This window comes from Bos mutus, chromosome 22, assembly GCF_027580195.1.
Source record: "Bos mutus isolate GX-2022 chromosome 22, NWIPB_WYAK_1.1, whole genome shotgun sequence".
NCBI lineage: Eukaryota > Metazoa > Chordata > Mammalia > Artiodactyla > Bovidae > Bos > Bos mutus.
Window position 1 is genome coordinate 49,557,090 of NC_091638.1, and position 16,890 is coordinate 49,573,979.

At 43.1% G+C, this 16,890-nt stretch overlaps 1 protein-coding gene across 9 annotated transcripts in view; it reads right to left on the reverse strand.

Annotated features, from left to right (window-relative positions):
* The window catches only part of DOCK3 (dedicator of cytokinesis 3), a 304,753-nt gene that overhangs the window by 48,819 nt on the left and 239,044 nt on the right, over positions 1–16,890 (reverse strand). For 8 of the 9 annotated variants that reach the window (XM_070359222.1, XM_070359224.1, XM_070359223.1 and 5 more), the window contains 5 exons: positions 15,649–15,841; positions 8,675–8,802; positions 6,139–6,243; positions 3,702–3,800; positions 1,765–1,859 (listed from right to left, as the gene is read on the reverse strand). In XM_070359222.1, the coding sequence (XP_070215323.1) occupies positions 1,765–1,859; positions 3,702–3,800; positions 6,139–6,243; positions 8,675–8,802; positions 15,649–15,841 (620 nt within the window). The remainder of the gene's footprint in view (positions 1–1,764; positions 1,860–3,701; positions 3,801–6,138; positions 6,244–8,674; positions 8,803–15,648; positions 15,842–16,890) is intronic. The other variant, XM_070359225.1, reaches the window with a different exon arrangement.

Sequence of the window (16,890 nt, forward strand, 5' to 3'; positions counted from 1 at the left end):
GCTCAGTTGTGTCCGACTCTTTGCGACCCCATGGACCGTAGCCCACCAGGCTCCTCTCCCTATGGGATTTCCCAGGCAAGAATACTGGAGGGGGCTGCCATTTCCTTCTCCAGGGGATCCTCCCAACCCAGAGATAGAACCCATGTCTCCCGCATTGGCAGGTGGATTCTTTAGCCCTGAGCCACCTGGAAGCCCAAGTGAGAGGAATACATGGCACAAACCCTACAAAAAACCCCCTGTGGAGAAGTGCCCTACCAGTGGGTTCTAGACCAAGCTCTGCTGATACCTGGTCTTGGCACTACTTTTCTTTGGCCACAGTTTCCCTATAAAAGGAGGGGAGTAAGGTTTCATGGTTCTTTCAGGCTTCTTCCAGTTCAAAGAGTGATTCTAGTATTTGGGGGAATCTTAGGAAAATGAACCTGTATTATGACCAACAGAGGACTTAGAGTATCATTCTACTACTCCACTTGATTAACAGGGGTTTACAGTTATTAAATCTCTACTTTTATCATATACTGTTATTTTCATGTGTAAGTAATTTGATTTCAGCCTTTGATCTAGAATATCACTCTCAATTTTTGCTTGGGCATGTTTAAGGGTTAATGCGAGGCTGGCTTGCTAGAGTCAAGAGCACAGGTTAAGGGAGAGAGAAAGTGAAGTGAGACAGGCGAGTAAGGGTTTAATTACCAAGGGCATTGGATGCCTGGCAAAGGAGCTTACACCTAACAATGACCACCTAAGCTCTGGTGCAGAAGAGGGGCAAGGCAAAAACAGTGCATTAGAGAGACTTATTACCAGCAAATAAATTTGAAAAGTAAAAGCCTTGAAAGAAGAGGCTTGCTCCTGCAGAATGGGCTGGAGAGCCTGAAGTGCTCTGAGTAGAACTAAGAGACAGAAACAAGAGGGGGTCAAATGGAAAATCCACTATTTAAGGAAATATCTCTGCAACACTGTTTATAACCATTCTTCTGTTCTGTATGAAACGTTTGCAGTTTTCAAAAAAAAAGAGCATTATAAAAGGTACAGAGTAGAAAGACCATCCTGACACCTTGCTAATAAATCTAACACAAATAATTTCACTACATTCTGCATAATGCCGATGTAAAAGGCCGATCAGAGGGAGGAGGCAGTAGGCTAGAGAGTGGATGCTAAGTGGCCTTCTCCTGAGCATAAGGGGACCCGACAACAAGCACCCTACCACCCACGTGACTTGTTCGCTTTGCCAGTGAGAACCATAGGGCAGAAATATGAATGGGGCAGACAAGCAGGGTCAACCTTGGAGTGAATTCTGTGGCCAGTGTCAGAGGTGGGCAGAGCCTCACAGTCTTGGGTGAGTAATTAGCACTAGCTGTGGGGGATGAGCAGTGTCTGGCAGAAAACACAAATCAAGTCAAGAGGAGGGCTTGGGATGCTGCCTGAAACCACAGAGCAACAGAGGCCAATGATCAGGCCCTCCTCAAGCAGGAGCCCTCCTCTGGTATCACAGCTCACATTCATAAAAGTTCCTTTCCTACCCTTACCATGACACCATCTGCCAGGCACTTAGACTCTACTTCTGAACTATCTTTGACTATTTCTCCTCCTTGAACTTTGGTAAATGGCAAAGTCCTGCTGACTGCGCTTCCAAACACTTTCACATTTAAACCCTCTCCTCTCTGTCCCTACAGCTTTGACCTTGACAAGTTTCCATCTAGCTTCTTCTCTCACATGTAATATTCTGGGGACAGCTGCATGGAGGCTGGCACAGGGCCCTTCCACACTCACTTGCTTGTAAGAAGTCTCATCACCATCCAGTCCCGAGGAAAGACACTCATCTTCATCAGGTTCCGGAACACGCAGAAAATCTTCAACAGGAATTCCTGGGCCGAGAGGAAAATCTGATGTGAGGCGCCACCTCTACCACTGCAGCACATACCTCCTCAACAGGTTCTCTGACCTCTAGATCATGAGAATGGAGGGGACCAGTGGGTGATACTCTGGCTCCCTTCATGAGTTGCTTTTCTCTTAGAGGGCTGCACGGCAGTGAGGTCTGGCCACTGCCCCAGGCCAGTCCCAAACTGGGGAGAAGAGATGCAGTGCTATACCTGCTCAGCCCAGTGCCTAAAGGCCAAAACAGAGGAGGTCCAGCAGACATGGCATCCAACTGACAACTGAGTCCACTGGTCTCAATCTGTGGGGGATGGCCCCTGAGCACTTGATTGTAAGAACTTGTTTTCTTGGGTGTTAAGAACACATGGACTGGAGAAGCACTTCAGGGACAGATGAGTAAGTATCTCCAAAAATGTGCTTCTCCATGAAAACAATGAGAACAGTGCAAAGACTGGTTAATGAAAGGCTTGCTGACTCAGGAGAATCAGCCTCACTTTCTGTGGGAAGAAGAAAATAAACAATAACTAAAAATTTTAAAAATTTAAATGGCAGTAGAAGCTACTTGAAGAACAAAAGAAGAGTTCAAAGTGGCTGCTTTGCGGGAGTAGTGGGTAGACGTGGTCAGGTTGAGCCAAGGAACCAGTTTTATATTACACACTTTATAAGATGCTTTGGCTTTTAAAATTGTATATACATACTGCTGTGATAAAAACAAACATTTAATTAAAAAGTAAGGGAATGATGCTTCTGATTGAGAATTGGTTAGTGTCCTTCTCTCTCTCACAAACACACACACATACGATGAAAATGATCTAGAACAGTCAGGACTGGATTTTCAAGCTCTACACCCCAGCTCAAGCATTGCTTGACCTGGATATGAGCTCCAGGCCCTGGTTAACTTATGGCTCATTTTAAGGGCTGTCAAGTTCATCCCTCTGAGAAGACAGGCTGGCCTCACCGCAGTAAGTTAGGGACAACAATCTGCAGAGACCCACGTTTGTGGAAAGGTAGGCCAGATCAAACACCAGAAAGCGTTAGTGATACTTTAATGTGTTAATGAGACTTTAAAGTGTTAGTGATACTGATTAACTCATATGATTAATAAAGATTAGACAAATGGAAAACAGTATAGTGTATTACTATGAAATATTGACAAGTGACTTGACTCTGGATGGAGGCAAAGCATAGACATAAAGTTGACAACAGTTCCTTTATCCAGGGATGAACTCAGTAGCATGGTCTAATGCAAACACACAAGCCCTTGGAGTCTGTCAGCAGCTGATACCCTTCACAGTTTGGGAACACTCTCCTGTCATCTGGACCATGGGCCCACTTCTCTGGACTATCTGCCCTCGGTGCTCTAGATCCATAGTGATAGCCAATGGACAGTGTTGGTATTTGCTCTCTACAAATATGAATCTTTCAGAAATATGTTTTACTGAAGAAGAGTTGTCATTATTATTATTACTACAGTTATTAAACAGTGAAGCCTATTTCATGGGTAACCTACAACTCAACTGCTGTGTTTATAAGAGAGGGAAGAGTCCTGGTTGACTGATAATCAGTATGGCCAGAGAAGTGTCTCTTAGAGGCACATGGTCACAGGGTTGTGATCAGTCAGGGAAGACTTGCCAGTGTTCCTGGGGTCTGGCTGTATGGGAATACCACTGGCTATCTGCTTCTGGAAGCCATACATAAAGCGAGGCTCGTAAATCTTCCACTCTCAGCAGGGCAGGCCTCTTGTACTTCTCTACTGGCAGGGGGAAAAACTGCTGGGCAGTCTTAGCGTGTGCTTCCTTTCCTAGGTGAAAGGTCAGTGTTTCTCGGCCTACCTTGAGCTCATCTTTGCTCTGGAAGTTGTCCAGGAGGTGCTGGTAATGCGTGTCACACATCTGGCGGAGCAGCGAGAGAAGGCAGGACACATACTCGCCCTGGGGAACAACACAAAATACACTTAGCAAAGCCAATCACAAGAGCTGTGTTCCCCCAATCCACAGAGGGCAAGGAGAGAAGGAAGGGTCTGAGATGGCCCCAATGATCATGGGAGGGAAGGTGACAACTCTGGCCCTGAAAATGAATTTTCTTTTCTGCTAAAGAGGTGCCTGGAGGGCTTGGGAGTTTTAATAAGACTGCTGCTGCTGCTGCTGCTGCTAAGTCGCTTCAGTCATGTCCGACTCTGTGCGACCCCATAGACGGCAGCCCAACAGGCTCCCCCATTCCTGGGATTCTCTAGGCAAGAATACTGAAGTGGGTTGCCATTTCCTTCTCCAATGCATGAAAGTGAAACGTGAAAGGGAAGTTGCTCAGTCGTGTCCGACTCTTAGCAACCCCATGGACTGCAGCCTACCAGGCTCCTCCATCCATGGGATTTTCCAGGCAAGAGTACTGGAGTGGGGTGCCATTGCCTTCTCCAAAGACTGCTGCAGCATGGGGCTAATTGATAAATCTTAGCCCATAAGAAAGAAGTACTGCCAAATGAGACAGATATTCTAGTTTTTTCCCTAGGGAACTTTCGGCTGCATAGTCCTTTGTCATTATATGCTGCCAGGGCACCATACTAAAGTCTGGAGGGGCCCCTGGGAACAGGGAGCTCAGACTTCTCTGGACAGAATTTGGACTCTGCCCATCCTGCTGGGCTGGAGCAGTCTTTCTACAAGGATCTCCTCTGGGAACTCCCAGAGCTGACATGTGATTGCTGGAGATGGAACACAATAGATCAACATGACCCTCGGGAAAGCAGAGGAGTCAAAACTGACCTTTCTGAGAAGATGAGCTAATAATGGCTCTAAGTAAAAATTTAAAGATTAAAAAAAAAATGAGTCTTTAAAATTTCTTCAGGTTCCAACTGGGGTATGCAGATGAAAACCCTGGCTTAAGACTTCAAAGACTTTTACCATCTCTTGGAAACTTCTGTCATGGGGCTGCTGAGCATGGTTTCCTCTTACAAGGCTGCCTCCTCAGAAGAGACGGAGGAAAAATGACTTCATATGGGCAGTTTTCAAATGTTTTTAAGTTTGTGGGACTATGACAACTCTTTTTTAGTCTCTCAAATCCTTTTGCGACTCATGAAATTATTAGACATATATGTATGCAAAATATATAATAGGTACATGAACCTCAGTTTTATCTGAAGAAATGGACATAAGCCATAATTTGTTTTGAGAATCAGATGCATTAATGTACATAGAGCATTTAAGTAAAAAGGCCAGCACGTAAAGAAGTGCTCAATAAACTGTTGTTATCTTCATTAGATGTATATGAAATAAATCACTTCTTTAGTATTGCTAGTGAGTTACTGTTTATAAAGTGGATAAAGCAGGGTCTGGCCCAAGCCAGCACTGTGTCATTGCTTGTTAGAAGGATGGGCTACCAGGACACGCCAGGGAACATATGTTCTTACCTATAGTGAGAGTGTCTTGCATAGGAGTTCCTAAGGGAGCAGACATTCTTTCCAAGCCCATATGCTCTAGAACACATCTGCTCTCTGCTCTCCCTAATGTGCTGGAGCTTGACTTGCTCCCACAGGAGCTTTTCTACAAAGGGATCACTGTAGTCTCCCACCTGCCAACAGGAAGATCCCCAGCAAGCTGTTTATCATGTCCCAACATCAGGGCTAGGAAGTGCACACTGCATAGGAGCAGCGGGGGCTGGGGGGTGTCTCTCTGCCTCTCCTGCAAGGCTCTCCCAGTCTGTTTCTCTCCTAGTTAGATCATGGGAGACCAATGTCCAACAATGCCAGTGCCATTCTACACCATCATGTTTTCCCTGATGCTCGACATTTAGATACAAATACTGTGAGGGACTGAACTGAACTGTGGCCAAAAGCAACTAATCTGTAGGTAGAAGCAGACTGGGAGAAAATTACTGTGGTGCACACATCACTGGCGAGAGCCTGCTCCTAGAAGGAACAGTCGACAGCTGTCACCTTCATTCTCTACTTTATTCCATATTACAGAAAGAGACCTGGCTCAAAGGCAAAAGCCAGTGGAGACTGTGTACAGGAAAACAGGACAGGAAGCATCCCTGGGTCTGTCCCTAAGTACACTCCTCTGAGTATGAACCTAGAGTGGAGATGGAGTCCAGCTGGAGAGGGGAAAAGGGCAGCATGCGGACAACCATGCAGGGAGGGAAGCTGAGATGAGGGTGGTGTGATGTGAGATGAGGTTCTATGTGGAGGAGCCCCGGGTTAGAAAAGAAAGCAAGAAAACCTGAATGTTAGTTACTAACAGTGATCTCCGCTGTGCACTGCGGGCACCGCTGCCCTCTTACCGCCTCCTGAGCGTGCGATTTGCTCATGATGGTGAGCAGAGTCTGTAAGAGCACGTCCAAGAGGCTTTCCACCATCATTTCTACCTCCTCCATCACATCTGCCTCCTGGAGCGAGCAGCAAGAGAGCACAGCGTTAGCGCCAGGCTGGCTGAAGTGCAGTGGGCAGTACTTACTAAATCAGCCACGGTCAGGAGCCGTCTTCTGACTTAACTCTCAACACCGAGCCCCCAGCCTCACTGGCATGCAGTGTCAAGGAACCTGGAACAACAGCTCTGCGAGGAGGGGAGGCACACCTGCTGCTGTTGCCCTGGTTTGGGGGCTGGAGACTGAGCCTAACACAGCAACACCCTGACACCTGCAATTCTGAACCTCAGGCAGATACATTAGTCTTGATACACAAGGACGAAACGAAGATCCTAAGTTAAATGTCTTCTTGATTTTCCTAGAATAGTTAGGAGAGAGCACAGCACTGCTGACTAACACTCTGAGAAAATGGTAGAGTTCACACCACAGGGTGTGCAGGCAGCACCTTCCCTACTGCTAATGCACACAGAAGTATCTCAGTCTTCCTCAGGACCATTTTCTCTGTGCGTGACCTCACTCTCTGCCAAGCCTGACTGCTGCCCAGACATGCTCCCTCTAGCTCCTTGGCATTCCTGCTCACATTCCTTGGTCCACCAGAAAGACCCTGGTCTCGGTGTTTCCTTCTTAGGCAGCCTCACAAAAATAATGGAGCACGCTTCCTCATTGAGGGTTGCTTCCCAGTCAGCAAGTTCTGACTTTAGGAAGAGTCTGTGCTATCTTTTTCTAGACCTCTCACATGCAATCCATATCCTACAGCCTGATTTTCATGATCTCACAAAGAGATTCCCATTGCCTCTTCTCCAGTCCCTTTATACTATTACTGGTCCAAATGTCCATCCATCTATCAACCCACCATTCACTAAGTATCTACCATGGGCCAGTAACTGTTTGAAAACCTGAGCATACACAAGTGATCAAGAAAGGTAAGATCTCTGCTTTAGTGGAGCTTAAATTTCATCCATCCCCCCACCCCCGGCCAGCTATCCATTCAACGTAATTTTACTGAGTCCCATTCCTCAAGAAAGATTTGAAAGGCTCTTGGGACCACAGTCTTCTTCCTCAGTTGTTGAACTAATTATAATGCTTTTAAAACCTGTGATGGCTCTTTGAGTAGCTGTGGGGTTAGTCTCTAACCCCACAAATACAACCAGATCACTTCCTTCAGATTTTCACTTGTTCCCATTCCTTTTTCATCCTTCCCCTCCCCTTGCTTTTCCCCTGCAATTTATCTCTTTCCTTTAGTAACCAGCCTCCCATCCCCTCAAGCTGACCCCGGGTCACCAGTACACCTTATGTGCCTGGTGTTGCTTCACTGAGGCTTGGTGGGAAGGAGAGCTGCCAGGCCTTGCCTGGAGCCAAGAGCAAACAAAAGGGCCACTACAGCCATTGTAGTCACTCTGCCAAGGTGGGCCACTATCACCAGATGGTCCTTTAAGTCTGGATACCAGATACCAGAGCACCCTATTGAGTCCTTGCATCCTGTTCAAACCAAGCACATTTTTTCTTCTCTGCACCTCTCCCATGCCATCTTCACAGACAATGTAACCTCCTATGTTTGTATCACTTGGTTCCTGGTATTTATTTTAAATGCACTTGAAATTTTATTCTCCAGAAACCTTATCTCAACTTGGAAAGATTGTGTAAATAAAGACTCAGTCTTATTTTAAATTTGTTTATACTTTCCTAAAGTTTTCAAGTTTTCTAAAAGAAATACTCATTTCTTCCATAGTATAAACATATAACACAAAGATAATTAAAATAAATTCCTACCCTTATTCTTGCCTGATACATGTTTTTCTGCCTTCCTTATCTCCCCTCCCTTCTAAGATGGGTCTCTTCTAAAAAACTAAAAATAAAGAAGAAAGAAAATAGGCAAAAGCACTACCAGCTGAAACCTGAGCCCTGAAGTACCACTCCAGCATCCCATGAGGCTGAGAACTATTGTGGGCAACATGTATCGCTCGTACACCCTGTCTCATCTGGTGTGGTATAGGAATACCATATGGGTGGAATCAAGCTGCCAGGAAGCTGACAGAAAAGCCTGAATGAGCAAGCTGCCTCTCAGCCTGGGCCTGCCTCCTTGTGCTCGTTCGTGCCTGAGTATCCACAGAACACTCCCAGGAATACAGAAGTAATGTCTTTTGATAGAAACAGAGCAAGCAGCATGGGATGGGGTTTTCTGGTACTACAGATGACTATGTTTCTGGGTGTATTTACAGCAGTACTTTTTTTGTTTTTTGTTTTTTTAAATAGCAAGACTGTGTTGTGTTGAAAAGCCTGCTGGGCACACATAGGCAGGCCTCCATTCACTTGGGCACCTTCCTGTCACTGATGAAAGCTTCTCTGACTGGGAAGTGAACAAAATGATCTTTGTTGGTCTGCCTTTGGCTAAACTGACACAGGACGGGGACAGAGCTTAGGGCCGGGGGTGGCACAGGTCTAGGGTCACTACCAGAGAGCTGGTCTTGACGATGGAGAAGATGCTGCCGAGAATCCCTGAGCAGATAAGCAGCTCCTTCTGCTGCCTCAGGTGAAGGTGGATGTGATGGAGAACCACAGGAAGCAGAATGCGGCGGGATTCTGGGGGAGAAAACACAAAGGTGAAGCAGCCCTTTGGAGAAGAACCAGCTACCCTTGGAAGCCAGGGGCAACACAGGATGCAGCTGGTCTCCAGGCAGGTGGGGCTGGGACTGCAGCCATGCTGGAAACCAGTCCCTGACTGTGGGCAGGTCTAACAGCCTACTTCGGACATCTGAAGACATGTCACAGCGTTTTCTCTCTCTTTTCTTTTTTCACATTTCAGGCCTCAATTATCTAGGGCCTTTTATGCAGATGTATGTTAGGAGACTGCTTCCAAATGAAATCTCTTTATTGACTAGACTTCAAATTAAACTCAATTTAAATGACACATTTAGTTCTATGAACTAGGCTGATGGAACTAACTAGCAGACTTGCTATGGATTATAAATGGTCCCTCTTGATGATGCCCTGATGGTGGCCTGGCACTTCCACCCTCCTAAGCCTTTACTGTACTTTCCCCCTCTGGCCCGTGGGACGCTGTGTGAATCCATGGTAACGAAAGGGACAGAAGGAGGACTTCCACCTTGTCATAAGCCTTTGATAATTAGCTAAACCTCTTTGCCAGTCCTACTGCATACATTAAAATAGTTCTCTTTTCTTTCTTCTTCAATGCTGCCTAAAAGTATCTTCATCAGGGGGTGACTATATTTAGAACTCCAAATTCAGGAAGGTTAAATACTATATCAAGCTCTTTTATCAATTCACTCTAAGACTTTAGGCAGGTTGATTCCTTCTACAGGTTTGATTTCTCCCATCTATACAAATGAGGTGCTAACAGCCCCCTTCTGCATTTACTTCACAGGTGTGGTGAGAAGACAAGGTGAAATATAAGTGTGGACATGTTTCTGGTGTCTTGCACTCCTATGTGGTCAATGACTGTGTGATTAAAGTGGCACCACAGCCAGTCAGCATGATTCAGTCAGACTACCAGTAACACAAGCAAGTCACGGTATTTTGGATTTGTTGTTCATATTTGATCATAATTAAGATTCTAGATGAAATTCAGAATGAAAATCTTTATCAGCAAAAGACAAATTACGTGATATACAGGAGATCTGGGGAACTGCCTTGTCAAATATTTAGAACATGTTGAAATAAAATGGAGTGACAACTATTATATGTTTAAAAGGACGCTTGGATAAAAGAGAAGTCCCTACTGTCCTTTGTACACCAAAATGCCAATAGAGCAGGATTTGTAACAACCAATAGCTGCCTGCAGACAAAATAGCAGTTTGTTATTGGAATCTGCTGATCAAGAAACCAAACTGATATGCTCTGAGAAATGTAAGGGTTAGTTTTAAGACATCACTGGTAAAAGTCCTTCGGCCTCAGGAAAGATGCTGCAGCTCAGGCATTCAATGAACGTGAGATGCAAGTGAAAATTTGGTGGTGGCTTGTTATCGCCAAATCCAATTACATAGTTCCAGCCATATAAAAACAATTTTTCTTAAGTGATTATAAGAAGCAGCAAGTACATGCAAAAGTATTAGAAATAAAGTATATCAATGAGGGCAGTCTGCTGTCCGCCTTCCCATACACTCAGAAAGAACCTGCTTGTTCAACATAGGAGCACCTCAATACATAAGACAAACACTAACAGACATAAAAGGAGAAATTGACAGTAACACAATAATAGTAGGAGACTTTAACACCCCACTCACACCAATGGACAGATCATCAAAACAGAAAATTAATAAGGAAACACAAGTCTTAAATGATACATTAGATGAGATGGATCTCATTGATATCTTCAGGATATCAAATGCATCCAAATGCAGAAGAATACACCTTCTTCTCAAGTGCACATGGAACATTCTCCAGGAAAGACCACATTTTGGGTCACAAATCGAACCTCAGTAAATTTAAGAAAACTGAAATCATATCAAGCATCTTCTCTGACCACAAAGCTATGAGACTAGATATCAATTACAAGAAAAAAAACTGTAAGAAACACAAACACATGGAGATTAAACAACACGTTTCTAAATAATCAACAGGTTACTGAAGAAATCAAAAGGGAAATAAAAAACTTGCTAGAAACAAATGACAATGAAAACACGACAACTCAAAACCTATGGGATGCAGCAAAAGCAGTTCTAAGAGGGAATACAATCCTACCTCAAGAAACAAGAAAAACATTGAATAGACAACCTAACTTTACACCTAAAACAACGGGAAAAAGAACAAAAAAACACCCCAAAATTAGTAGAAGGAAAGAAATCATAAAGATATGAGTAGAAATAAATGAAAAAGAAATGAAAGAAACAATAGTAAAGATTAATAAAACTAAAAACTGGTTCTTTGACAAGATAAACAAAATTGACAAACCTTTAGCCAGACTCATCAAGAAAAAAAGAAGAATCAAATCAACAAAATTAGAAATGAAAAAGGAGAGGTTACAACAGACAATGCAGAAATACAAAGGATTATAAGAGACTATTATGAAGAACTATATGGCAATAAAATAGATACCCTGGAAGAAATGGACAGATTCTTAGAAAAGTTCAATCTTCCAAGACTGAACCAGGAAGAAATAGAAATTATGAACAACCCAATTAAAAGCACTGAAATTGAAGCTGTGATCAAAAATCTCCCAAAAAAACAAAAGCCCAGGACCAGATGGCTTCACAGGAGAATCCCATCCAACATTTAGAGAAGAGCTAATGCCTATCCTTCTAAAACTCTTTCAAAAAACTGCAGAGGAAGGAACACTTTCAAATTCATTCTATGAGGCCACCATCACCCTGATACCAAAACCAGACAAAGACAACACAAAAAAAGAAAACTATAGGCCAATATCACTGATGAACATAGATGCAAACATACTCAACAAAATTTTTGCAAACAGAATTCAGCAACACATCAAAAAGCTCATACACCATGATCAAGTTGGGTTCATTCCAGGGATGCAAGGATTCTTCAATATACAGAAATCAATCAATGTGATACACCATATTCACAAACTGAAAGATAAAAACCATATGATCATCTCAATAGATGCAGAAAAAGCCTTTGACAAAATCCAGCACCTATTTATGATTAAAACTGTTCAAAAAACGGGCACAGAAGGAACCTACCTCAACACAGTAAAGGCCATATATGATAAGCCTATAGCAAACATTATTCTCAATGGTGAGAAACTGAAAGCATTCCCCCTAAGATCAGGAACACAATAAGGGTGCCTACTTTCACCACTATTATTCAACATAATTCTGGAAGTCCTAGCTATAGCAATCAGAGAAGAAAAATAAATAAGAGGAATCCAGATCAGAAAAGAAGAAGTAAAGCTCTCACTGTTTGCAGATGACATGATACTGTACATAGAAAACCCTAAAGATAGTATCAGAAAATTACTAGAGCTAATCAGAGAATTAGCAAAGTTGCAGGATACAAAATTAATACACAGAAATCACTTGCATTTCTATGTACTAACAATGAAAAATCAGAAAAAGCAATTAAAGAATCAATCCCATTCACCACTGCAACAAAAAGAATTAAATATCTAGGAATAAATTTACCTAAGGAGATGAAAGAACTGTACACAGAAAATTATAAGACAGTAATGAAAGCAATAAGATGACATAAACCGATGGAGAGACATTTCATGTTCCTGGGCAGGAACAATCAATATTGTGAAAACGACTACACTACCAAATGCCATCTACAGATTTAATGTAATCCCTATCAAATTACCAATGGCATATTTCACAGAACTAGAACAAAAAGTTCACAATTCATATGGAAACACAAAAGACCCCGAACAGCCAAAGCAGTCTTGAGAAAGAAGAATGGAGCTGGAGGAATCAAGCTTCTTGACTTCAGGTTATACTACAAAACTACAGTCATCAAGAAAGTATGGTACTGGCACAAAAACAGAAATGCAGACCAATGAAACAAGACAGAAAGCTCAGAAATAAACCCGTGCACCTATGGGTACCTTATTTTTGACAAAGGAGGCAAGAATATACAATGGGGCAAAGACAGCCTCTTCAATAAATGGTGTTGGGAAAACTGGACAGCTACACGTAAAAGAATGAAATTAGAACACTTCCTAACACCACACACAAAGATAAAGTAAAAATGGATTAAAGACCTACATGTAAGACCAGAAACTATAAAACTCTTAGAGGACAACATAGGCAGAAATAAATCAAAGCAAGATCCTCTATGACTCACCTCCTAGAGTAACGGAAATAAAAACAAAAGTAAACAAGTGAGACCTGATTAAACTTAAAGCTTTTGCACAGCAAAGGAAACTATAAGCAAAGTGAAAAGATAATCCTCAGAATGGGAGAAAATAATAGCAAATGAAATAACTGACAAAGGATTAATTTCTAAAATATACAAGCAGCTCATGCAACTCAATACCAGAAAAACAAACAACCCAATCAAAAAGTGGGAAAAAGACCTAAACAGACATTTCTCCAAAGAAGACATACAGATGGCTAACAAACACATGAAAAGATACTGAACATCGCTCACTATTACAGAAATGCAAATCAAATCCACAATGAGAAATCACCTCATACCGGTCAGAATGGCCCTCATCAAAGAGTCTACAAACAATAACGCTGGAAAGGGTGTGGAGAAAAGGGATGCTCTTGCACTGTTGGTGGGAATGTAAACTGATACAGCCACTATGGAAGACGTTATGGAGATTGCTTAAAAAACTAGGAATAAAACCACCATATGACCCAGCAATCCCACTCCTAGGCATATACCCCGAGGAAAACAAAACTGAAAGAGACACATGTATCCCACTGTTCACTGCAGCACTATTTACAATATCTAGAACATGGAAGCAACCTAGATGTCCATCGAAGATGAATGGATAAAGAAGTTGTGGTACATATACACAATGGAATATTACTCAGCCATAAAAAGGAACGCATTTGAGTCAGTTCTGATGAGCTAGATGAACCTAGAACCTGTTAAACAGAGTGAAGTGAGTCAGAAAGAGAAAGATAAATACAGTATTCTAACACATATATATGGAATCTAGAAAAATGGTACTGAAGAATTTATTTACAGGGCAACAATAGAGAAGCAGACACAGAATAGACTTATGGACATGGGGAGAGGGGAGGAGAGGGTGAGATGTATGGAAAGAGTAACATAGAAACTTACATTACGATATGTAAAATACATAGCCAAGAGGAATTTGCTGTATGGCTCAGGAAACTCAAACAGGGGCTTTGTATCAACTAGAAGGGTGGGATGGGGAGGGAGATGGGAGGGAGGTTCAAAAGGGAGGGGATATATGTATACCTATGGCTGATTCATGTTGAGGTTTGACAGAAAACAGCAAAATTCTATAAAGCAATTATCTTTCAATAAAAATAAATAAATTAAAAAAAAAAAAAGAAAGAAAGCACCTGCTTGAAGCAACGCTCACAGCTTGAGTGAATGCAGTGGCTTCTTTGAAAGTCTGTGCAAACCATTGATTTTATATTCAGTCCAGGAAGTGGTGAAGAGAGAAGTGCTTACCATGAACAGTTACAGGTAGAGAAAAGCTAAGTTTCTTGGCGGCAGATTTAGTCTCAGTAATTCCTTACACAGGCATTGTTAGGTTAAAGGGGGTATTTGTTTTATACTGCAGATATGTGTAGCTCTGGGCTGAGAAGTGATTGTTCTCATACTTTGAAAGTCAAACTCAAAAAAAATTTGACCACCAAGAAGTTCTAATTATAAACATTCTAATAATAATTGCTTTGTTAGCATTTTAGGTTTATTTCTGCGCCCTAGAAGTTCATTCCACAGTGTGATATTCTGCTTAAAGGACAAGACTCATGCTGATTGTAACATCTGACTACTGACTATTTGATCATGTTGATTGTGGCTTCAGGTATGAATCCAGAGGTTCCTTCTGAAAGACAGTCCAGGCTGTTGATTGTATTATATTGCTTTTTTTTTCCCCTAGTTTTTTTTTTTTTTTTAATTTTTCTGACTGTACCAGGTCTTAGTTCTGGCATGTGGGATCTAGTTCCCAGACCAGGGATTGAACTCATGCCCCCTGCATTGGGAGTGTGGAGTCTTAGCCACTGGACCATCAGCAGGGAACTCCCGGATCGTATTATGTTTGTCAGGCTTTCCTAATCTCTTTTGGAGTGTGGTGTGCTCAGTTGCTCAGTAGTTTCTGACTCCCTGCCACCAGTGCCATGGACTATAGCCTGCCAGAATCCTCTGGATGTGGGATTTCCCAGGCAAGAATACTGGAGTGGGTTGCCATTTCCCCCTCCAGGGGAACTTTCCTTCCCAGTGATTGAACCTGCGTCTCTTACATCTCCTGCATTGGCAGGCAGGTTTTTTTTACCACTATTTAAAATGTGGAGGGCTCCCTGTCTATGTCTTTGTCTGACCTTTAGAGGCTCCTCCAAAGAGAGGAAAAGGAATCTGTCTGTCTGGCAAGGCAAGGAAACAAAGTGCAGTGGGTCCTCAGGGCCTCCTTTCAGGGTTTCTTTTCTTTCCTTGACTCATCCTACCTTCTTGGGCTAGACCTTTCTCTCTTGCTTCCCCTCCTTTCCCTCTGCTTTTTCATCCTGCTGGGGCCGTGGCAGACCCCTTTCTTGGCAGCTGGCTAGATTTGTGGGCCTGGAGGTTGCTCTGCAGGCCACCTCATGTGGGTCCCTAGAAATAAGCTGTGAGGGAGGCAGTAGGCCTAGGTTTTGGCTGCATTCTCTAACAGAGTTTACCAAAAACTCTGCATTTTAAGGTCCACTCACTTCTCACATGATGGCTGGTAAAACTGATCCTTTGCTTACCACTTGGCCAACACCCTGATAAGGAAGAAAGGTGAGTCTGACTCTCATCCCAACTTGATTTACCTGAGAAAGAAACTTGATTTACCTGAGAAAGAAAACAGGCGACTATCCACAGTTCTGGCAATGGACTGCAGCTTCACCACATCCATCGACTGCCCAATGTGCACAGTGCTGGGCATGCTCCCCAGAGTCCCTCTCACAAACTCCGCCACCTCCTGCACAGTGAACATCTGCAGGAGCTCGTCAAAGATAGTCGGGAAGGAGTTGAGGAGTGCAGCCTGCAGAAGCATATGAAGGTCTGGTTAGCTCAGAGTTAGGTTTGCATCCATCTGTGTGCTTAGACAATGACACACAGTGGTGAGAGGCTGAGAGGTAACTGCAGCACCCCTGTCTTGAACAGGCTCCTCCCTGGCCTGTGATTCTATCCATCCCTGTAGTAGTCTTGGGGCTGAAGCAGGAGAACCAAAAAGGAAACCAAAACAAGAGAACTTACTGGGATCCAGGCCACTAGAAGCTTTAGAACTTGCCAAGGCATTTGTTGGCAAGGGAAGGAATTATATAGAGAAATTAACTCCATAGCTTAACATCCATAGCTGTTTTTGCTCATAAAGTGGATTTAACTTATTTGTCTGTCTCTATGATCAAGTTCTTGACTTTCCAATTTCAGCCCCAAATTCAAGCCAGGAAACTCTCAAAGAAGGGAGGTCAAACATAACTGAGCACAATCAAGCAGCAGTAGCTGAACTCCATTCACAGTCCTGCAGCCAGCAGTCCAGCTCTGAAAACTGGACCATTTCCCCAGAATAGTGACATTTATTTGAAACCATAAAATCTGAAGACTTTGTAAATTATTTCCTTCACATGCGATGCCTGGCAGTCTCAAGCGTGAATCCAAAACGGAGGGAGAATGTGTGGATGTAGTCAGCCGTGAAATCCTGAAGACTGCTGATGATGCTGGCCTAGAGTTCAGTGACCTCAACTGTCTAGACAAGTGGTCTGTGTGTGTATGGAGACTTCTCTCCTAGGATCTCAGCTCTGGAAGACCCAGGAGGTGGCCTCTTGAGAACAATCAGAGCCTCTGGGAGGCAGAGTAGTTTAGAGGAAAGAGAATGGGTTTTGAAATTGGACAGACATGAGTTTAAATCCCAGCATTACCACTTATCTGCCACATAACCCTGGGTGAGTTACTGCCTAGTCCTCCTTTTTCTCATCTATAAAATGGAGATGAGGCTATCACTTATCTCCTCTATTGGTATGAAGAAGAAGTTTAGGTGCACCAGGTTAATTTCCAGTAGACTGCCTGGCACACATACCAGGCCTTCAATAA